Source organism: Lepidochelys olivacea (genome assembly GCF_965140295.1).
Source record: "Lepidochelys olivacea isolate rLepOli2 genome assembly, chromosome: 9".
Classification (NCBI taxonomy): Eukaryota; Metazoa; Chordata; order Testudines; family Cheloniidae; genus Lepidochelys; species Lepidochelys olivacea.
The window spans coordinates 84,466,910-84,489,693 of NC_140419.1; the positions used below are offsets into that span (position 1 = coordinate 84,466,910).

At 48.1% G+C, this 22,784-nt stretch overlaps 1 protein-coding gene across 2 annotated transcripts in view; it reads left to right on the plus strand.

The window, feature by feature from the left end:
• CAPN6 (calpain 6) overlaps positions 1-14,238 on the plus strand; it is an 85,073-nt gene extending 70,835 nt beyond the window's left edge. For both annotated transcript variants that reach the window (XM_084640288.1, XM_084640289.1), the window contains exons 12-13: positions 8,977-9,113; positions 10,887-14,238. In XM_084640288.1, coding sequence (XP_084496414.1) covers positions 8,977-9,113; positions 10,887-11,069 — 320 coding nt within the window. In that variant the 3' untranslated portion in view covers positions 11,070-14,238. The remainder of the gene's footprint in view (positions 1-8,976; positions 9,114-10,886) is intronic.
• The last annotated feature ends 8,546 nt before the right edge of the window (positions 14,239-22,784 follow it).

Sequence of the window (22,784 nt, forward strand, 5' to 3'; positions counted from 1 at the left end):
CAACTGTAACGAGACCAATTAATTAAGGTGGGCTATTATCAGTAGGAGGGGAAAAAACTGTTTGTAGTGATAATCAGGATGGCCCATTTCAAACAGTTGACAAGAAGGTGTGAGTAACAGTAGGGGGAAAAATTAGCATAGGGAAATAGTTTTTCTTTGTGTAATGACCCATCCACTCCCAGTCTTTATTCAAGCCTAATTTAATGGTGTCCAGTTTGCAAATTAATTCCAATTCTGCAGTTTCTCATTGGAGTCTGTTTTTGAAGATTTTTGGTTGGAGAATTGTGACTTTTAGGCCTGAAATTGAGTGACCAGGGAGGCTGAAGTGTTCTCTGACTGGTTTTTTAATGTTATAATGCTTGATGTCTGATTTGTGTCCAACAATGCCCCTCTGCCATGTACATTGGCCAAACCAGACAATCTCTATGCAAAAGAACAGATTGAGTTTCTCATTGTAAGGCACTTTCTCCAGCCCTCAAATCATTTTTTGTAGTTCTTTTCTGCACCATCTCCAATTTTTTAATATCCATGCACACACCAGAACTCTATACAGTATTCCAGTATCTGTCTTGCCAATTACAACTTAATCACTGTGAGGTAATTATTGTTCTATTACAATTGTTTGGGGCTTGGTAAATTGAGCAGAGAGGTTAAGTCACTTGTGCCTTGTACAGCACAGGCTATGTGTCAGTGTTTATCAAAAAGAAAAGCTGTCTTGAAACCTCTCTCTGGTGCCTATCTCTGACAGCTAATTAAGACTTTCCTCATCCCTGTCCTTTGCTCCCTGTCTTTTACATCCTCTCTCTGTCTGCCATAGTTAAATTATTATGCCTTCCAATGACCAAAAGGATAGACGTGGGCGGAGACAACTGGCAGAGAGTAGTGGGTTAAGAGAAAGCAAGAGAGGGAACAAAGACAGCCTGGGTGAACCTGGAACAAGAAACAAGTAAGACTGCCGAAACAATGGCTTCCCTGATGTATTTGCTACAGAGAGAGCTTCAGATTTGGTTGGCTTGGAATCTGGAGCTGAGTTGCTGTAACTCCTTATAATAGAGAAGTAATTTAAGTGAGACCTGTGCATGAACTTCTTAAGAAACAGTTGCTATGAATCGCCAAACCGTTGGATAGAATCTGCTACAGTTCCCTAATAGCAGCCAATATCTGTGTTCCTCTGAGTGGCTGACTGCAGTCTTCGCTGTACAGGTCATTTTTGCTAACTGCAGTTGTCTTTTCAGAGGATGGAAGGAGGGGATGAAGGAAATTGCTTCAGTTAATTTTTCTTGGCAGTTTTCTTTCAGGGCTGCAATCCTCTTTTATGTGATTAGACTTCAGATGTGCAAGTAATATGGCTGACATTCTTGGAGAGACTAGCTGGATGGATGACACCAAAGGGGGAGAGACCAGCAGAGGAGGGATTTCAAAAGAGGCAGGGCATTCTTACTCTTCCCCTCAAAAATGACACTTAAGCTTTTAGACCTTTTCTTCTTTACCCCTTTAAAATTCCTTAAGCATTTTCCTATCACATTCCCCGTGGGAAAACAGTCAGGAGAGAGAATTGGGTTCTATCACTTCATAATCCCTAGCACTCTTGCAGTGTTGCCAAGATCACTAAAACAAACGTCCACTGCTGCCAAAAAGCTGGCTTCAGCTCAGGAAGTGAAATGGGATTTGTCAAGCTGTGATACTGTCTATAATTTACAATGGGAACTTGCAACCAGTGATTAACAGAAATTAATCTCTCCTGCCTACAAGGTGGTTTAAAATACCTTTAGAGCCAGATTCTGCCATCCTTACATCCGGCTCTAGCTATGACACAGTCCACAGCTGACCCCCCCCCCAGCCTAGTACTGCTGAGGTGCTTTGAGGAGCTGTGCTAAGACACTTGTTTGATATTACACTGGATTTTATGGCCAGGGGCTAAATACTGTACAGACTTTTATTGTGTCTTTTCAAATGAGTTAATAGTACTCCGTTAAAAATCCCGTCTGTAGCTTGGTCATAAACCAAAATCACTACAGCATTAAAATTAGTGTTCACAGAGACATTAGAAAATATGCTTTGAGTATACTTCCTTAAAACTGCCATATAGAAGCAAACCCTTTTCTTTCCCTCTGTCCCCATCTGGGGACCAGCTTCCACTCATCTCAAAGCACTGGAAAAGGACTGTGTGGGTCTCAGTGACAGCTTTCCTGTGGGGGGAGTGCCATGTGGGATTCCAAGTCCCATGAGCAAGTATCAAAATACCCGCCTTACCCAGTGGCCCCTGAGTGCTCCTAGGTCAAAACACACTTAAAAGCAATGACCCACTCCAGCCTCCTGTCTAATCAGAACAACGGGGTATGGAAGGAGTCTGGCAGCAAACCCAGTCAGGACTGATGAGTGAGAGTTTTCACTTGTGTTAGGTACATTCAGTATGTTTGCTTAGAAGGAAAATAAGTAGAACATGAAGAGGTGCTCAGAGAAAGCCTGTTGTGCCCAAAGCACTAGACACATTGTCTAAGGTTAGTTCAGTCCTACATAGAGATTACCTTCCTGGTGGCAAGCTCATTGAGACCTTGCCTTACAAGATAAGCCTCTTGATTGTTTTTACCCCATCACATTTTGTGTATGTAAATGTGAATGTTTTCTGACTCCAGATGAGAGCACCCCATTCTCTCTTTCCACTCTGCTTTGCAGAGTTCCTACTTCTAAACCTAACTTCCCCCTTCCTTAGCTTCCATCATCCATCAGCTCTGCTGTCTGTGGTGGGACTAAAAACACCCACAGAATCAGTTCTGTATAAGGCATCTCTCCCATCCCTTGTGGTAGAGAAGAGACAGGACTTGGTGGTAATTAATATAATTGGGATTTTTTTTTTATCCTTTTGAACACAGACAAGATCCTGTAGTTCTTTCCAGCTCACTGAATTGCTAACTCGGTCTGTGCTGTAATGTTATCACATCGGGTACCCATAAATTGTGGTCTGGGATAAGCAGTCAAGTAAGGGACTGGTTACCACACAGTAGTATCCTATACAGAAGGGCCTGAACTGGAATGTCTGATTTGAACAGCCTTGAATCTGGTGGAAGTTTAGATTTGGATACACAATTCACCACTTAAAGCCTATCTGTAATATCTGAGAGAGCCATACTGTGGAGGTATTTCTGACCAAACTAATCAAAAATTGGAGCCAAAGAGACCTCTGTCCATGGCAAACACACACCACATCATGGCTCTTGTTCTGGTTATTGTGACAATGTTGCTTCCTGCCACCGGAACGTTGTTTGGTTTGTTTGTTTTTAAAATACTCCACTTGCTGCTGCTATAGATGATCTGTCCTGGCCAATTAATTGATTGTTTGCTGTTGACAAGGTTAAGCGATGGATCTGGTCACTCAGATGTCAGAGAAACATTAGTATATTTTCTGCTTCTCTTGGAAGTATCCAGTTATGAGTGAATTCATTCTGAGATTTAACCAATTACCATTAAGCCAATTATGGTGGCAGACTTGCAAGGGGATGAAGAAGGGATGTTTGCTTTGGCTTTTCTTTCTTCATTCCAAGTCTATTTTAAAATCATCCCAGCTACTGTCTGTCATGGTCTTTTCATCACAGCTAATCTCAAATAGCCCTCCAAGTTTTCTAAAATGTTGCCCCTGAAGCTTCATGTTGGATTCCCATGTTTAATTCTTTTACTTTGTTTTAACTGCTCCCACTCTTTCCAAAATGGTATTTTAATACTTGTCACTAATGGCTATTTGATAAGCAGGAAAAGTGAGGGTGCAAGAAATACCTTGTAAACATCCTGTGAGGGGGGAGAGAAAATATTTTTGAGTGCTGTACTCAGAGCCAGCTCAAAAACTTGTTCCTGACTAATTTCTAACGCCACTATAAGCATGCTCCTCTATTATTTGTTTTGCGGTAGTGCCTAGCCCTCCCAGTTATAGATCAGGGCCCCACCGTGCTAGGTGCTGTATAAACACAGAACAAAACAATGGTCCCTGCTGCAAACCGCTTACAAACCAAGTTACTGTAATCTTCAGGACATTTCATTGGTTAATAACAAAGTGCCATGTCTCGATGTCTTTTGTCAGTTTTTATTCAGTCAATGGGGGTTTTGCTGAATAAGGACTGAATGCAGACTGACTAAAGACCTCAAGATCTGGACTAAAGAACACTTTTTCTATATAATCTTGAAAGCCTTTGCCTTGTACAATAGCACCTTATTGTGAATGTTCTTGTCTAAAGTCCATTATCCATAAAGCAATGGGCTGCCTTCACCGTGAGGCTAATTCTGATCAGATCTCATTTTGGCTTAAAAGTTGTCATCTAGATCACTACTTTTCTTGGGACTACATTCTTATTAGCTTTTATCTCTCACTCATGATTTTGGCTTTATTTTTGTCCCTGTGTTATCCTTTTCTTAAATTGCCATGTCCCGTCCATTTCCCACAGCCATGGGATTGTGGTAGAACAGGGATCGGCAACCTTTGGCATGCGGCCCATCAGGGAAATCCGCTGGCGGGCTGGGACAGTTTGTTTACCTGCCGCATCTGCAGGTTCGGCAGATCGCAGCTCCCACTGGCCGTGGTTTGCCGCTCCAGGCCAATGGGGGCTGCGGGAAGCAGCGTGGGCTGAGGGATGTGCTGGCCGCCGCTTCCCGCAGCCTCCATTGGCCTGGAATGGCAAACTGCGGCCAATGGGAGCTGCGATCAGCCGAACCTGCGGATGTTGCAGGTAAACAAACCGTCCCAGCCCTCCAGCGGATTTCACTGATGGGCCGCGTGCCAAAGGTTGCCGATCCCTGTTCTATCACAATCACAAAGGTTGCCGATCCCTGTGATAGAGCTACTGTCCTGGTGTGACCTTGGGAACTGAACTGCTAGACTGGCGGGCCTGGTTCTTTACCACCTGGCACGTGTGTAGTGACTGATTCCTGAACAACGTGGGTATGAAATGCCACCTTTCTGATTTAGTAGCCATTATGCACAGGTTAAAACATACAAAGAGCTGAGCAGTGGCGAATCAGGCCCTTTAAAACCACTGAGAACATATCTTTGTCTTGTCTCAGATCTTTAGGCATCACATCTCTTTTGAGCCATGTTTCTTCAAAAGATTGTACCATTTTCCTTACAGTAACTGAACGTTCAGCATTCCAGCCAGGAATGTATCTTGCTTTGACACTTTTAATCTTTTTCTTTCTTTCTTTCTTTCTTTCTTTCTTTCTTTCTTTCTTTCTTTCTTTCTTTCTTTCTTTCTTTCTTTCTTTCTTTCTTTCTTTCTTTCTTTCTTTCTTTCTTTCTTTCTCTTTGTAACTCCTGAGTAGGTTTAATAGTTTATTAAAATGTTAGCCTTTCTATTTCTTTTGATTGATTAAATAATCTGGGCTAACAGCTCTCTGCTGCAATACAGATATGCCTGTTAACTATTAGAATCCTGTGTACTCTCCTTTCTGTCGCTTCTCTGTGCCTGTTGCTCGCCTGATTGCTATTAACAAGCTGCTCTAGCACTTTGCTTTGCTATTTGCCTAAGGCCACAATAGTTGACACCATTTTGTGAAAAGACCCCATTTTATTCAGAACAGTTTTCAAAATGTCTTTGACTAGGGGTGGGCTCTCGTGTTACTTGTAACAGACTGTAAGTATGTGCCCCAAAGGCTAAATCAACACACTCAGTGACACAGAAATAATTGTCGACCAAAAAAACCAATAAATTGCTACCTGCAGCAGTAATCTGTAAGTGCTATGTGTTGTCAGGGCAACAGTCCTATTCTATGGATAGCCAGAGTAAAGAATATGGGCAAGTCTGTTCCTTTCTCTAAAATATCTATCGTTCTTGCTCCTTCAGAAGTACGTAGCTGTTCTCGTGTGTGTTTGTGTGAGATTTTGGTGTCTGTCCTTGTGACCAAGTAGATACTTTAGAGAAATTATATGTAATATCAGTTATTAAGGAACTACAGTCACTTTAAATTTAGGTTTCAGAGTATCAGCCGTGTTAGTCTGTATCAGCAAAAAGAAAAGGAGTACTTGTGGCACCTTAGAGACGAACCAATTTATTTGAGCATAAGCTTTTGTGAGCTACATCCGATGAAGTGAGCTGTAGCTCACGAAAGCTTATGCTCAAATAAATTGGTTCGTCTCTAAGGTGCCACAAGTACTCCTTTTCTTTTTACTTTAAATTTAGTGGCTACAAGGAAGTTATACTTTACATCTGGCTCTTTGTCCAAAGACTGCAAACAGCTTCTTTTGGAGCAGAGCTCTGTCAATGCAAATGGGCATTATTCCAATTGAGATATCATCTAGTGATGAAGTTCCGTTGCATGCTGAAGAATTATATTTGCATTAATATAAAAGTAGAAACAAAATGAATCGAAACGATGTCTAAATGAAATGTTTTTACCTTATCAAAACCAAATGTTTTGAAATTATTAAAACAAAATGAGAATCTAAATGATTTGTTTGGACACTTTCTTGTAGACAATGGTGTCAAAAATGGACATGTTCCCGTGAAACGTTTCAGTTTGACAAACCTGCATTTTCTGACAGGGAAACTGTTCTGTAGAAAAATACTTGACCAGCTCTGGTCCTAATACCAAAGAGGATGTAGGTCAGCTCTTTCCAACTTGGAGGTTTAATGTTAGGCATCTAACTTTGTGTGTAGGGATCTACATGAAAATGATTTTGAAGCCTTTGGAGGGTTGGCTTTCATTGCTTTTGGTGGGAATTAGCACCTCTTGACCATCTATTTAGGTGCTTTCATATGGAGTTTGATGGCTACTTTTATACACAAATTTTTTGCCTTAATATCTAGAGAGGTGCTGAGGGGCCTCACACTTTTACTTTAAAAACCATGTGGTGTATAAGCCAGGAGTAGATAGAGAAGGGGAGATTGTCAAACAGACCATGGTGCGGGGAGGAGGGAGGAAACGAAAGGAGAAGGCAGTATGGTCTAGTGGCTAGAGCTCTGGACTGGGACTCAGGGACTTGGGTTCTATCCACTGCTCTGCGTGGTGTCATTTTCTGAGTTGCTTTCCCCCCTACACCTCACTTCCCCATTGCTACAGTGGAGTTAATGAGAATGACCTCCTTTGTAAAGCACTTTGAGGTCTACTATCAGCACTATATAAGAGCTAGAGGGCATTGTTAAGAGATCAAGCCGCCTGGATTTTGAAAACACAAATGACCTTTAATAATGTGAGAATTGTACTCTCTTGTTTTAATGCATCTCTAACTGCAAGGCTGTACCCCCCCCCCCCACGAGGCTGTTACCCAGACCTCAGATTAGCTGTGAATTTATGCAGTTTACCTTTGATTTACTTGGAGCTTCCCTAGGATTTCTCATGATAACTAGGCTGTTGTGCTCATTTTGCAGTTACTGTGTTAACCAAAGTGGGATAAAAAATGATCATCTGATCTCTGGCAAAAAGCAAAGGGGGAGAGACTTTTCCTGGACATTCAGAGATAGGGGGCAGAAGGGTTCTTCCTAAAATGAGCTGGCAGAATGCTAGTGGAAGAGAAGCACGACCATGGCAAACAGCTTCCAGCTGCAGGGAATGCACAAGGATGTTTGATAGTGGTTTTCTTTGTATGCAACCTGTGCCTGTCTCCTAACAGAGTAGGGCAGGACAGGGATGGCAACAGTGGCATTAATTTCCCTCCTCCTACATCTGCACCAATTCCTCTGACCCAGGTGCCCATGCTGAGCAGAGAGCGGTCCGTCACTGCACATGGCTGTGACGAGACTCATTGCTTACGTCTCTGGAATCCTTTTTTGTCACCTTGTCCATCAAAGCATCAGTCCTGCTTTTGAAATACAGGCTGTCCTTTGAGACAGGCCTGTTGTTGATTGTGAGCCTAAAAAATTCATCAGCCAGTTATGCCTGTCACTTTGGAAGGTGTAAAATAACCCCAGATTCGGTCTTTTCTCCTCGCTGTGTATTTATGTACCATTCAATTTAGAAGGACCCCAAATCTCTACCACTTCCCCTCTTTGTCTTCTGCATTGACCTGGGGCGGTGGAAGGGCAGTGGTGGGAGGAGGAGGGTGGTGATGGTGGCTATATGGGTATAATGTTATGCCCATAGTGTTCGAGCGAGGGTCAAAAATCGCCGCCACTCTTTTTTTTTTAATAAAAGAGCAGCTGAACGGAAAGCCTGGGCTCATACTTGGACACATGGTAAAGGTCAAGCTAGTAAAAGTCAAGCTGGGAACTCAGACTGCCAATGCTCTTACGACCCCTTCGCATGCCCCTGATTATTAAGGATGGTTTATATACTATAATAAGCAACTCTGACCTTCCCCTCAGCACTCTTGATCACACCTTTGTTATGCTTTGGGAAGCTTTAGGTGACTTTTCCTCCCAGTGCTTTTCATCTTCATGCCCCTCCTTCCATCCAGGTGCTAACTGCTGTCACTCACTGTAGGGTTGTCCTTCTACTGGCCTGGTAATGGCTATGCAAATTATGACATAACGGATGTATGGACGTGACTATGCTGCTAGCTTGTGACCTGTGCCCACCGTGAATTAGCTGTTACCACTGGTCAGACTGAGATCGAGCCGGGTGCTTGTCCAGTTAAGAAAAGTACTGCCTCTTACTCTGTTACACAACATTCCTGGGTGCCAGTTACAGAGATGAATTAAGTGATGCACAATTTCTCAGCAGTTGCCTCTTCCAGACATTCCTAACTGTTTTCTTAAAGGAGACCGTGTCCAAGAGCTAAAAAGTTAGAGGGATCCAGCCTTTGCGGCAGAGCACAGGGAAGCTAAATGACTCTCTCACGATCCTACGGTGAGCCAGGGGCAGGATCAGGAATTTGCAAACCTGTGCTCTCTTGTCTTCTCCTGACTCCAAGCCAGCCACCTGTTCTCGTCCCTATCAATGGTGCCTCCATAAGTAGTTGGCACTTGTTCCTCTGACTCTCCCTGGTGTTTCTGACTCGGAATCAGTTTCTCAGCTAGTCCAGTGGGACTAATAAAGACTCTGCTGATTGTGTTTCAGGAGCAGATCCCTACCTGATTATCAAGTGTGAGAATCAAAAAGTTTGCTCTGCTGTCCAGCAAGACACTGTCAGTGCCATTTTTGACACACAAGCTCTTTTCTACAGAAAGAAGATCGAGCATCCCATTATTGTCCAGGTAAGGAAGGGAATCCCAGAGCCTTGCAGCAAAGTACATGCTCCCACAGGCAACCAGAGTAATGCTACTGCAGGGGAAACGGACAGGTCTATCCACAGCATCCGTGTGCAGCTATACAGCAATGCAAAGCAGCAGTGGGGGTTAAACAAATGTGACATTGATGGGCTAAAGGTCTGACATATGTTAACTGCTCCTTCACAAGATCAATACCCAGAACTGGGGCTGCTGAGGCAGAAGAATATGAGAATTACTGCTTCTCCTTAACAGCCCCATGGCTGAAGTAATTCAATTTATATTGATTCTCTTATATCCACCACCCAAAATAGTAACCATTAATAATACCTTGGCGTTACATAGCACTCAAAGGTGGTTAAACGCCTTCATCCCTACTTTATAGCTGAGGGAACTGCGGCATAGAAAAATGAAGGGATTTGCCCAAAGTCACTCACTGAATTAATGGCACAGCCAAGAACAGAGTCTCTTGACTCTCAGACATGTGGTCTGTATCAGCTAAACCACATGTCAACCTCTAAGTAAGAGGCATATCAGTGCTTAGAGAAGGCTATGCCAGTGTAGTTATGGGAGTGTGCCCTCAGTGAAATCTGTTACACTTGATAGTTGCCTAGTACCATAAGAATGTAAGAAAATGAAGTCTTTTTCTCTTCCTGGGTTGGATCAGTGCTTCTATAGGATTTTAAGAATAATCCATAACTCAATCCACTGCTATTAGAAAGGAATGGCAGAGAGGGAAGCTAGCCTTGCAGTGCTGTGAGAGCAGTTTACAAACAGTGAACATGTCTGACTATTCACTACACTATATCTAGAATTCCTCTGGCACAATTCTTCTCTGAGCTGAAAGGGATCTGCTCAGTTCACTATGAGCAAAAGGAAGCAGGTATCTCACAGCCCTCAGAATATAGTCAGGATATGAATTTAACCTAATAACACAGCTGATGGAAAGGGTCTCCTGTTTCCCAATCAGTATGGGCAGGACTGATCCTGGGGACAAGTCACTAACAGAAGTATAAACCTTCTGGATATCAGGCTAACACAACCCCCATCACCTCCATAACACTCAACACAAACTCCCACTTTTCCAGGTTGATTGAGGCAAAAATAGAGAAAAACACAGCTGAGTGCTTCACAGGCCGAGCCAGATGCATGGCCCAGTGAAGACTGCCATGTGCCACTGTGGCAACACAAATCAGCCTTAAAAGCACTTACATTGGCAATGGAGGATTCCCCCATATGGTGGTGTTTGAGCTGTCATAGAGATGCCCAAGCCCCTGCCCCCGAGCCTCTGGCGGAGGAGGTATGGCTAGGCCAAGGAGGCATGGCCAAGACTCCATGGCAGGAACAGCCCTTGGGGCCATAGGTAGCTGAGTAAAATGCAAGCAGCCTGGGGCCAGGAATGGGTTGTAGAGAAAAGTCGACAAGCTGATTAGCTGCAGGTCTTTATTGGTGATGAACCCAAACAGGCAGTTTCTATACCTCTTCTAGGTTACATATGAGGCCAAGCAAAATGCTGGGAGTTGTGTTTTCATCTCTTTATTTTACTAGTGTATGTAAATGAATATGCAAGTCAAGAACAGCCCTCAGGCTCTAGATAGTTAGCCAACTTTAGACACCCCCCACCCCCTGTTCCCCACTCCTGCTCCAGGGGGTTAATGTGAGTACCCCTTATCCACCATGAATGACCCTTTTCAGTGGAGTGTGACAGGAAGCACTGGCTGGGCTGCGGTTATTTCTGTTCCCTTGTAATTGTATGTCTAGGTCTGGAATAGCAACGTCTTGTGTGACCAGTTCCTTGGACAAGTGCTGCTGGCTGCACTCCCTGGTGACCCCAGAGAACCGCAGACTCTCCAGCTCCGGGGAAAAGGCAGCCGAGAAGCAGATGAAATGCCAGGTCACATCACCGTCAAGGTTGTTTCCAGTGACGACCTCATGGAGCTATGAATACCAGAGCCCCGCAGACCCAGACAAAGCTGTTGCCTCGCAGCAAGAACTCTTGTCTGTGCTTTCAGTGTGAACGACTCGGGAGCAAAGGTTTCCAGAAAGCCCCCTCTTGCGCAGTCTGACCATGTGGGGGCGGGGGGTGTGCAGGGGAGGGGGAGGTGGTTTTTTTTTAAAGGAAAAAAAATATAATGCAGCAGCTATGGCAGGAGACAGGCCGATCTAAAACCAAACCGCCACCTCCCCATCCGCTCCAGCTGGGGGTGACGTTGCAGTAGATTGAGGTACACAATCCTACAGCGCAGCCCACTATTCCTGGAGGTTTCTAGCGCGCTGTTTTTGTTGTTGTCTGTTTCAGGGCGACAGGCTGGAAAGGCACTAATGTCCATGGTGCACAGGTGAGGGGATGGAGTGCAGGAGTTGGCCCCATGGCTAAATCCCTGCCCAGCCTTTGAAATGTTTCCCAGCACCCTGTCACTGGTGAGGGATTTGTCTGGGCTGCGGTTGGTTGAAATGAGTTACTTTTCATTTAATCCTACAATAATTTGTATTAACAGCACTTTTACTACTGCTAATCAGACATTACTATGCCTCAACTGAAACGTCATTGGTAGAACCGTCGGAGCAGTCATTCAAAATGCACAGAAGTGGAAACCTGGTGGAAGAAGAATCCCAGTGTTAAAATGATAGACCCAAACCCTGCAGTCCTTACTCAGGCATTGTAGCCAGTGGGAGTTTTGCCTGCATAAGGCTGCTGGATTAGACCCCATATTCCTTTTTCCTGAGCCATCTGAGCTCACAAGGTCAGGTTTCTGACCACAGGAAGACACGTGGAAATTCAGCAGTGGCTTGGATCTAGTACAAACTCTTAGTAATGAGATCCCATTTGCAGAGCAGAAGTGCTCTAATAAATGAGATGCTTTAAGAGAGGAATATCATTCTTATTAAACATGCAATTCACGTCCCCCTCCCCACCCCAAATGAGGATGTGCATAATGACAAATTGAATTGAGGAGGATACAATCCTCCCAGCTGCTGCGAGGGTTATGAATGAAAGGCAAAGCCATTGGGGGTTGGTTACTTGATTGCGTTCCTGAGTTTTGAATACACTGAGCGCTAATAAATACTTGTGTCAACCAAATATAATGCAGGGCAGGCACGACTAAGTGTTCCCACAGAGCAGGCCAAGGCACATGCTTCCTTTCAACCTGCGCCTACAGCACAACGGTGGGGTTCCCCAGAGCAGAATCCATTCCTATTGTCAAACTGTAGCAATTCCAGGTGTAGAATAATTTCACAATGAAATCCCCACCCTCAACCTTCGACTTCTTTTATTGCTGTTGCAAATTCTGAGCTTGAGCATGAAGCTCTAAGTTTCCTCTTTCAACCCTTCATTCAGACTGAGGTTGCATTTTTGGAAAATTTGAGTTTTGCACTCAGCTGGAGGCTAACCCAGGCATTCTTGTGGAGTTTAAGAGCTTGCAAAATGGTCCAGAACAGAATTACATGACTCTTTTTTGGCAAAATATTCTGAACATTTGTTCATGAGTTTCAGACCCACCTCTGCTGTGTGACAATGATTTTGCTGGTGTCCTGAGGTAGGAATGGAAACACACAAATGATACTGAGCAAGTTGGGAGCCATCTCTTTGGTTTTCTGTGTCAAATACTTGCATTCGGCTTAGGCCATAAATATTGTGCCTAAGCTGTGTTGCACGATGATAGCATGCGTCAGCTCAGAACTGCATGCCTGGATATTTCCGTTGTCTGTAAATTGATGTTTTTAACTTTGTTTTGATTGCACATCTAAAGTTAAGCTTTCCCATATAGCTTAGGCCCTGGTGAGCATCAGTGCCAGGGAGCCAATGTGCAGACACTACACAGTATCCTGACTCTGCATTAGGAACTGCTTGACTATGTTGGGCCTGATACTTCTCACCCGCTATCTTATACCATTGTAACTCTACTGACTTCAGTGGAGTTTACTCTTGATCTACACTAGTGTAAGCAACAGGAGAATCAGGCCATCCTGTATACTCTAATTAGGTAAGAGAGCAGAGGATCAACCATGCTGTCCTATCAGAGTAGTCTCACCAAGTCAGTGGAGTACAGCCAGTGTGAGATGAGTCTCATTTTTTCCAGTTTGACTTGTAGAAGATAACTGTGCCCTCCCAGGATTCAATGTACTAGATCTGTTTCAGCATTCAGTGCTACCAGCTTCCAGGCCCTGCGGCTTAAAGCCTGTCTTTCCCCTTTAGTTGCATCTCAGTGTGCACGCTTTCTTGCTATGAATATAGCCTCACTACTAACACTGTCCTGTCTCCCCTACTGGGCAATAGCCATTCGATACCCATGTATGTGTCTTGTGGCTGAATCCCATTCAAAGCATTGACAAATATGCCAAGTAGTCTTCACTCCTTCTTAAATACCGTGATCTCAAGCTCCCAGCCCCTTGTAGAAAATGGGCCAGATCCTCAGCCAGCATAGCACCATTGGCTTCAGTGTAGACGCATCGATTGACATCAGCTGAAGGCCTGGCCTAATACAGCCCCCTACATTTTCTAAGACAAAATGGAACCTAGCATGACATTATTGTGCTTTCTAGTATAGTTTACTGTGCTAGAAAGTATTGTGTGTAGCTTCACAGTTCCTTCCTCCTCACCCGATTTCCCCTGTGATTTCCTCCTAAGGCACTGGAAGTTTCTCTTAGACCACAGATGGAGAACGGCTTATTCCATGAAGCATGAGAACTGAATGTCCTTGTGACTTTACCTTCCTGGTGCAGCATCACTTGCTGTTCTTATTTATGGGAAAGTGTTTGAAACTAAAGCTGGTTGCTCAGTAATATGCTGTGGTAGCAAGTTTCCCAAGCTAACTACATATTATGTTAAGATGTATTCCTTTTGTCTGGTTTAAATTTGCTCATCACCCTATTGTTCTTCTGTTTATAAATACTAGTGCTTCCCACCTGGTAGTCTCAGGATTATTACATCTGAGTTCCTCTAACACATTTGCTTACTTTCCTCCCAACTCTAGGGGAAAATGGTGGTACGAAGCCTTTCCAACAGAGCTGTTCCCTCCAATACTGACAGGTTTCAGAGTAGCAGCCGTGTTAGTCTGTATTCGCAAAAAGAAAAGGAGTACTTGTGGCACCTTAGAGACTAACCAATTTATCTGAGCATAAGCTTTCGTGAGCTACAGCTCACTTCATCGGATGCATAAAGTGCATTGCTGGCTCATGATGGCATATATCACATTGGTAGATGTGCAAAGCCCGTTGCCAACTGTGCCCACATCTATTCAGGGGACACCATCATAGGGCCTAATCACATCACCCACACTATCAGAGGCTCATTCACCTGCACATCTACCAATGTGATTGATATATGCCATCATGTGCCAGCAATGCCCCTCTGCCATGTACATTGGGCAAACTGGACAGTCTCTACGTAAAAGTATAAATAGACACAAATCAGACGTCAAGAATTATAACGTTCATAAACCAGTCGGAGAACACTTCAATCTCTCTGGTCACTCGATTTCTGATCTCGAAGTGACTATCCTTCAACAAAAAAACTTCGAAAACAGACTCCAACGAGAGACTGCTGAATTGGAATTAATTTGCAAATTGGATACAATTAACTTAGGCTTGAATAGAGACTGGGAGTGGTTGAGTCATTATACTAAGTAAAACTATTTCCCCTTGTTTATTCCTCCTCCCCCTCCCTCCCCTCCACTGTTCCTCAGACGTTCTTGTTAACTCCTGGAAATGTGCTGGAAATGGCCCACCTTAATTATCACTTCAAAAGGTTTTTTCTTCCCCCACCCCACTCTCCTGCTGGGAATAGCTCATCTAAAGTGATCACTCTCCTTACGGTGTATATTTTTTCATGGTCTGTGTGTATATAAATCTCCTCACTGTATTTTCCACTTTATGCATCCGATGAAGTGAGCTGTAGCTCACGAAAGCTTATGCTCAAATAAATTGGTTAGTCTCTAAGGTGCCACAAGTACTCCTTTTCTTTTTCCCTCCAATACTGACGTTTTGGCCAGTGACTTGCACCTGACCAAATCAAAGCTAGAATTTCAGAGGCAGCTTCCTTTATGAAGGTCTGAACCCAATCCCACTGAAGTCAATGGAAAGAGACCCACTGACTTCAGTGGGCTTTGAAGCAGGTCCTTCACCAGTATGGGCCTAATTTTTCAGAGGTGCTGAGCAACTCCAGAGGGAGCTGTGGATGCCCAGAACCCCAAATTAGAGGCCACTTCTGAAAAGGTGGGCGTTTAAATGAGATCAATTGTACATATCACCATTGTGTTGAGTCCTCAGATGGGATTACCCTTGCTGGAAGAATGTTCAACTCTTGCACTGCTGTTTTTCATGCTCAAAGAGCATTTTGCAGAAATGGCACTTCTAAGTCTTGGAAAATACAGTCACATGATGTAAAATAAACATTTTTATCTTTATTGGTCCTATGTTCTTAGTGTCCTTCTACCTGGAGCCAGCAAAGGCAACCTTCATCTTGCCTTATGGTAAACTGGACTTTGGAAAGGAAATGTTTTCAGCACTTGACTTTGTCCATTACAGGAACATCTGCCCCAAGCACTGATGCCATCATCCCGGAGGGCTCTCTGTCTTCTAGGGAAGACAATTGCCATAGCAGCCTAGCTAGCAAATATCCACTAGAAAGGATACAACATGTACCTCCATCTAGTGCCAGTTCTGCATCCAGGGAAAGAAAAAGCAATTTAAAAAAGAATTTGCAAAAAGAAACCTTGCACTGTGGTAAACTGCTCCAGGGCTATGTGCTCAGACCATTTCAGGGGCAACAAGAGACCCTTTTTAGTGAGTAGCTTATAATTGAAATGTGGTTTGATTTGTGCTGAATACAGCAGAACCCCAAGTGTGCATAAGCTGTAGCTGCACCCTGCACTAGGGAATGTGGCAAATGACGCTCAGGAAGAAAGCAGAGCTCCGGGGAAAATGGACTCCAGGCCCCTCTGACTTGTGCCCATCCCATTCTGGCAAAGGGCTGCTTGGGCTGGAAGGGATAAGTGTCCACAATGACAATTTCCATTTTCATGGAGCCTTTCATTAGAGGCTCTCAGAGTGCTTGGCACAAATTGGTAAAGCTTGTTATTGCTATTGTACAGCGGAGGCCCAGATGGACCATGTGACTTGCACAAGGTCTCATAGTACGTAAGTGGCAGAACAGGAATTTGGGCTCCTGCTTCCCTGCCCTATGCTCAAGACTGTAGTCCCTGCAGTCCAGTACACACCCTTCTACTCGGTGATGAGCCGCCAAAATCTTAACAACCGGTTCCGTCCTCACCCCACGAGGGGGTCGTGGCCCACCCCCACCCCCTGGGGACTCCTGCCCCATCCAACCCTCTGTGTTCCTTGATGCCCCCCTGGAGCCCTGCCCCATCCACCCCCCTCCCCTGCCCCCAGAACGGGGCAGGAGGGTCTTGTGGGCCACTGTAGTGGGTGCCCACCCAGCCCCTAAGAGCCAGAGGGACCTGCCGGGGGGCGAGGTGGGGAGTCCTGGCGGTGCTTACCTGGGGCAGCTCCCAGGAAGCATCCGGCAGGTCCCTCTGGCTCCTAGGGGCAGGGGAGCGTAGCTGGGGGCGGAGCGGCCACTCCCCGCACTGATCACATCAAAAGTGGCACCTTAGGCACCGACTCTGTGGCGCCTTAGGCCCCAGAGCACCCACCAGCAGCTCCCTGCCCCACGCCCGGCCCCAGCTCACCTTACCGCCACTCCGCCTCCTCCCCTGAATGCGCTGCCCCGCTCTGCTTCTCCGCCCCCCTCCCCCGTCTTCCCGCAAATCAGCTGTTCACGCGGGAAGCCCTGGAGGGTTGAGAACAGGCAGCAGCGTCGTGCTCAGGCCCAGGGAGGCGGAGGAGAGTTGGGGCAGGGAGCGGTTCCCCTGCGCACCCCCCCGGGTTACCAGCTGCAGCACGGGCGGCCCTTCTCGCACCCCCCTGGCCCCAGCTCGCCTCCACTCCGCCTCCGTCTCCCTGGGCCTGAGCGCGAAGCCGCCACTTGCTTCTCAGCCCCCCGGCTTCCCATGCGAACAGCGAGATTTGCAGGAAGCTGGGGGGGGCAGGGGCAGAGAAGCAGAGCAGGGCGGCGCATTCAGGGGAAGAGGTGGAGCGGAGCTGAGCTGGGGCTGGGGCAGGGAGCTGCCGATGGGTGCTCTGCACCCACCAGATTTTCCCCATGGGTGCTCCAGCCCTGGACCACCCACGGAGTCGGTGCCTAAGGTGCCACTTTTGGCTGATTGTTAAATTTAGAAGCCCTTTTAGAACCGGTTGTCCCTTGTTATCCTTCTAAATTTAACAACCGGTTCTAGCGAACCGGCTCCAGCTCACCACTGCTTATACTATAATACTGCATCACCTTTCTCCATCCACGTGGCTAAGTCTCGGCTGTCTCTATTCTTCTTTCCCATCTCTGCCACTTTGTGGGCTCAGCTTCTGTAGCATGGCTACGTCTACTGGCAGGGTGAGGAAGCTGCAGGTGGATCAACGGTAGGAAATTGCTTTACTGAAAAGGCAGGTGGTGGCTGCATTATTAAGGCCCAATCCTACTGCGTGGAGTAGGACAACGATTTGCCCATTGGAGATATCCTATGGCTTCCCACAACTAGCCAATGTTACCCAAGGGATTGCACATTGTCTAGGGCTGCAGGAGCCAGGGAGTCTATTACTGGCTCTGCCACTGGCTTCCTGGGTAACCTTGGGCAAATCACTTCACCACTCTGTGTCTCAGTTTTTACCATCTGTAAAATGGGGATAATGCACCTTAGCTTCTTTGTAAAGGGCTTTGATATCTCGTGTGTGGTCTTGGCTGCATTTCCAGGCTCAACATGTGGCAATGCCTCGCCCATGTACACACCCGCCTCGTTTCCTCATGGCCATACAAGCCTCAGTGATTTTTAGCCTTTCCTGGGGTAGGCAGGGACAGTTTGCACTCCACTTTCGCTAGACGAGCTATCCTAATGCTGGCATGCTAATTTAACCAACACATCCCATGCTTCCACAAGGCCTCCCTGGGAGCGGGCCAACACCTCTCACTATTACAACAGAGCTCCCCCCTACACTCCCTCCTTGACAGCAACAGTTACCTTTTCAAATAGATTTGTGCAAATAGTGTCATGAGATGTAAAGCACTGGTCATGTGCCTGGTCTTGGACAATGCAAATTAAGCCAGTCCGAGCTCTCAAAGAGCTTACTGTCTAGTAGCCAAACAGCTATATTGGAGCCGTATAAGGGAGCCTCAAGGGGGGACCATTTCCCTAACACAGTTGTAATGAATCAACATATCCAGTGGGTGGCACTGCTGCTCTACAGTTGGTTCTCTGAGAAACTTATTTAAGAAGACGTCAGGCTTGTCTACACGTAAAATGTTACCTTGGCACTTCACTGGAGACATGGCCCCTACGCCAACAGGAGCATGGTGACCAGACAGCGCATGTGAAAAGATGGGACAGGGGGTGGGATGTAATAGGCACCTATATAAGAAAAAGGCCAAATATCAGGCCTGTCCCCAAAAAATGGGGACATCTGGTCACCCTACCTCCCCGCGAGGTGCGGTACTGGGTCTACAATGATGGCGGTGGCACCAAGGTGCTGGCCCACACTCAGAAGGGGCCCCACTGCCCGGACCATGTCCCACTCCCCCGGCTCCGGCTCTGCCTGCGCTCTGCCCTGAGGCCCCAGACACCGCTCACTCTTCTTTGTCCCCTCGCCGCCCCCTGGGTCTGGCCCCTGGGCATGGGGCATGGGGCCAGTGGGCATGGCTGGGCCGGGCAGGCTTTTGGGGCAGGGGTTGGTCATGTCCCAGGGGTCTGTCCCACGGCCTAGCACAGCTCTGACTCCGCGCGGTCTCTGCTGGCCATCACCTGTGGGGATCCCACCCACCTCCCCACGACTGAACCTCCCGGGACCAGTGCAGGGGCTGGACCGGTCCCTGCTCCCACTCTGGCCTGGCCGATCGGGCCACTCCCAAGGGACTGGCTCAATCCCTGACTGGCCCCAGCTGTGCTGCCGGCTCAGCTCAGCGGACACGGTCACCTCCCCGTGGGACTAGTGACTGTGGCTGGGGAGGCGGGGGCACAGGGCCAGGAGAAGTGGGTCTCTGGGGGAATCTGTGGGGCGGCACTGGACAGTGCGGGGGGCAGTGGGGGATGGGGGAGATCTGTGTTCCTTGGGGTGCTGGGCAGTGTGTGTGGGGGGCTCTGTGTGGGCTACTCCTGGGAGGATGAAAACAGGTTCTTTCCCTCACTCACCCCCGCCCCCCGCAGATTTATTTGCTTCCCTGCAGAAGGTGACGGAAAAGTAAAGGGACGCCGGGAGTGGGGAATGCTGTTGGGGGAGCATTGCTCCCCCCAGACAGAGGAAAGGGATGGGGGGCACACAGGATCACATGCCCCCGCTCCTCATTTCTGCAAGTGCAGAGCTGACTGGCTGAAAGAGGGTGCTGCTCAGCCGCTGACTTTGCAGGTGGCCGGCACTTTCTGTGGCCTCGTGCTGGGCGTGCGCCCCTTCTGTACAACAGAGCGTGCCTTTTGGGGCAGGGGCACGCTGGGGCTGGGGGAAAGGCACGGGATGGGGAAGGAGCATGGGATGGGGATGAGAAGGCGAGAGGCAAAGCAGAGGAAGGAGGCAAGCGGGAGCCCGGCATGTGGCATCCCCTTGGCAGCAGCTGGGACTCCCCCATTAAGCAGGCCCATCAAACCCCCACACCCTGACAAGCCCACTCCGCCTCCCCTGCACCTGGATTCCCCCCCCAACACACACACTGAGCACCCCACACCTAGACGCCCCCTGCTGAGCCCCCAACCACCTTCACCTGGACCCTTCTGCAGTATCCCATTGCCCAACCCCCCTCCAGCAACAAGTCTATGTGCAGATCCCCCCACTGAGCCGTCCACAGCCAGATTGTTCCACACAGACCCCCTCTTACTGCCATCTGGAGCCACCTCTGTACTTAGCCCCTGCTGCCAGGCTGAGGCCCTCTGTACTTAGCTCCTGCTGCCAGGCTGAGCCTGCTCACCCACACCTGGTGCATGTGGCACGGAGGGGCAGGGCCCTGGGTATTTCTGGGGCAGGTCCAGCCCTGGCACTGTCTCAGGGTCTGGTGCAGCCTCATTGCCATCTCATTGAACCGGGGCAAAGGTGATCTGCCACCAACATGCAGCCAGTGGCCTGTGCTTCCCACTGTCATGCTGGAGCCTCCATATTTATTTATTGACAAATAACATTTGCAGAATTTTAAAACATTGTGCGTAGAATTTTTAATGTTTTTGGTGCAGAATTCCCTCAGGAATATTAGGTGCTGAGCACTTGTGGTGGGGGGCACTGGGCAGGGCATGTGGTGTGCAGGGTGCTGTGCAGTTCTGGGGACCAGCTAGGGGCGGGGGATGTGTCTCTGGGCAAGGGGGTACTGGGCATAGCAAGTCCAGGGGGGTGCTGGGCATACGAGTCATTGGGGGATGGGTGCTGGGCATAGGGAATCTATGTGGGAGGTCTCTGGGCAAGAATGCACGTGGCATTGGGGGGTGCTGGGCATGGGTGGGCGGGGGGCACTGGGGTGGTGTGACATGGCGTGGGCCTGCCTCCCGAGGGGAAGGGGCACGCTGGCACCTCAGGGATGGGTGGGCCAGTTTACATATGGCAGTTGTGGGTTTGTAAACAGTGCCCTCATGCTGGCTGCACAGAGCAGGGCCACCCCTGCACCATTGCCCCCAGCCAGTAGGGTTACCATATTTTCCTGGACATGTCTGGCTTTTTAGTTCTTAAATAGCCATCCCAGAGGAATTTTTAAATATCTAAAAACGTCCAGGAAAATAGGGACGTATGGTAATCCTAGATGGGAGCTGCCGGAGCCGTGGAGCGGGGCTTGCAGGCACCGGCAGTGTGCAGAGAGCCCACTGCCATGCCCCGCCCTGATCCTAGGAGCCAGAGGGACCTGCGGCAGGAGGGATGAGTAGGCGAGCGGGGAGCGGAGGGGTTGGTGAAGAAATGAGCAGTGAGGGAGCCAGTGGCTGGCTGGCTGGCGGGCGGGCAGGCGGGAGGGTAAGGAGGCAAGGGGCGGGCGGGAGGGTGAGGTGGCAGGTGGCAGGCGGGCAGGGTGAGGAGGCGGGCAGGTGTGGGGGGTGAAAAGGCCAGCGGCGGGCAGCCGGGGTTGAAGAGGTGAGCGGTGAGGGAGCCAGCAGCAGGCGGGTGGGGGCTGAGGAGGTAAGCGATGAGCCAGCGGCAGGTGGGAGTTCTCGGGGCGGGCATGGGGGTTTCTGGCAGGGGAGTGAGGAGGCGAGCAGCAGGTGGGAGGAGGCGAGCGGTGGGTAGGGGACTGAGGAGGGATGCAGCAAGCCAGCGGCGGGCCAGGGGGTGAGGAGGGGTGCGGTGGCAGGGCCGAGTGGGGAGGGGGGCGGGACCTGGGGAGAGAGGGGTGCGGAGCGTGGGAGGAGCAGGGTAGACTGTGGGCGGGGCTGACAGCACCCCAATGTGGAGTGTCCTCTTTTTTGAATGTTCAAATATGGTAACCCTACCAGCCAGTCCCTCACTCCAGTGACCGCCACCGCCCTCCAACACACATACACCCCATACCCCATTGCTCCCATGGGGGGGCCCACAAATGTGTTTGGTGCTGGGCCCACACAAGGTTAATCTGGTCTTGGTGAGGTGATAGCATGGGCACTGGAAGAATTTTTCTGCAGCCCTAGTGCTGGTCTACATTGTGGGTTAGCTAGGTGTAGCTATGTCACTTGGGTTGGGGGGTGGATTGTAGCTATACTGATGCAAAAGCCTGGTGTGGAATAGGCCTCCATTTAGTATTTTGCAGTGGCGTTGCAGTCGTGTTGGTCCCAGTATGGTCATGAAAACCAAGATAGGGGTGAGGTAATAGCTTTCATGAGCACCAACTTCTGTTGGTGAAAAAGGCATGCTGTGAAGCCACAAAGCACACTTTTTGCATTCTGTAATGTCCTGTCATCTTTCTTTGCAAACCAAAAAATCCCTGCTTGGTAGCATCGGCCCTGTAGCAGTGTGACATTCACTCCACGCAAAACATGGTTGCTGGAATGGTCACATGAATCCCCCCCACCCCTTTAGTCTTGCAACATATAGCTTGGCCCCGCTAATCATGGGCAAGCACTAAAGTTTGCACAAACCAGAGAGGTGTGGGTTGGCAAATCAGTTTGCTTGTGAGGCTGCTGTACCGTACGGAAGTGTTTCATTGCCAGTAATGGTACCTGCTACATTCAGCAGCATAGCTGGTGTGTTGTACTTGGCTGGACCTACTGTATTTGACAGCAATCCAGCATGTAACACAGCCACTGAAATTGGCCCCCCTACTTCACTTCCATTTGCTGGAGACCTGTGGTGTGACGTGTTGTGGGCAAAGGAGGAAAGTCATGGCTGTCCCCAGCGCTGAGCTATGTGGGCCAGGATGCTGAAATGTGGGGTAGGAACCACTGGCTTTTCTGTGGCTCAAGTTGTTTTCCTGGCTGGCTCTAGGTGTAACGTGTCCAGGCATGCTGGGGGGGTGTCAGTTCCCTTGTGGTGTAAATTGCACGGCCTTGAGTGCCATTTTGTTGGCTTTATCTTGGTGTACATGAGGGCAAAATATGGAGCCAGTCAATGATGTTCAGTGTCGACTTTCACGGTGCCCTTTGGCCTTAGCTCACCCAACCTGTTGCTAACGTCACAATA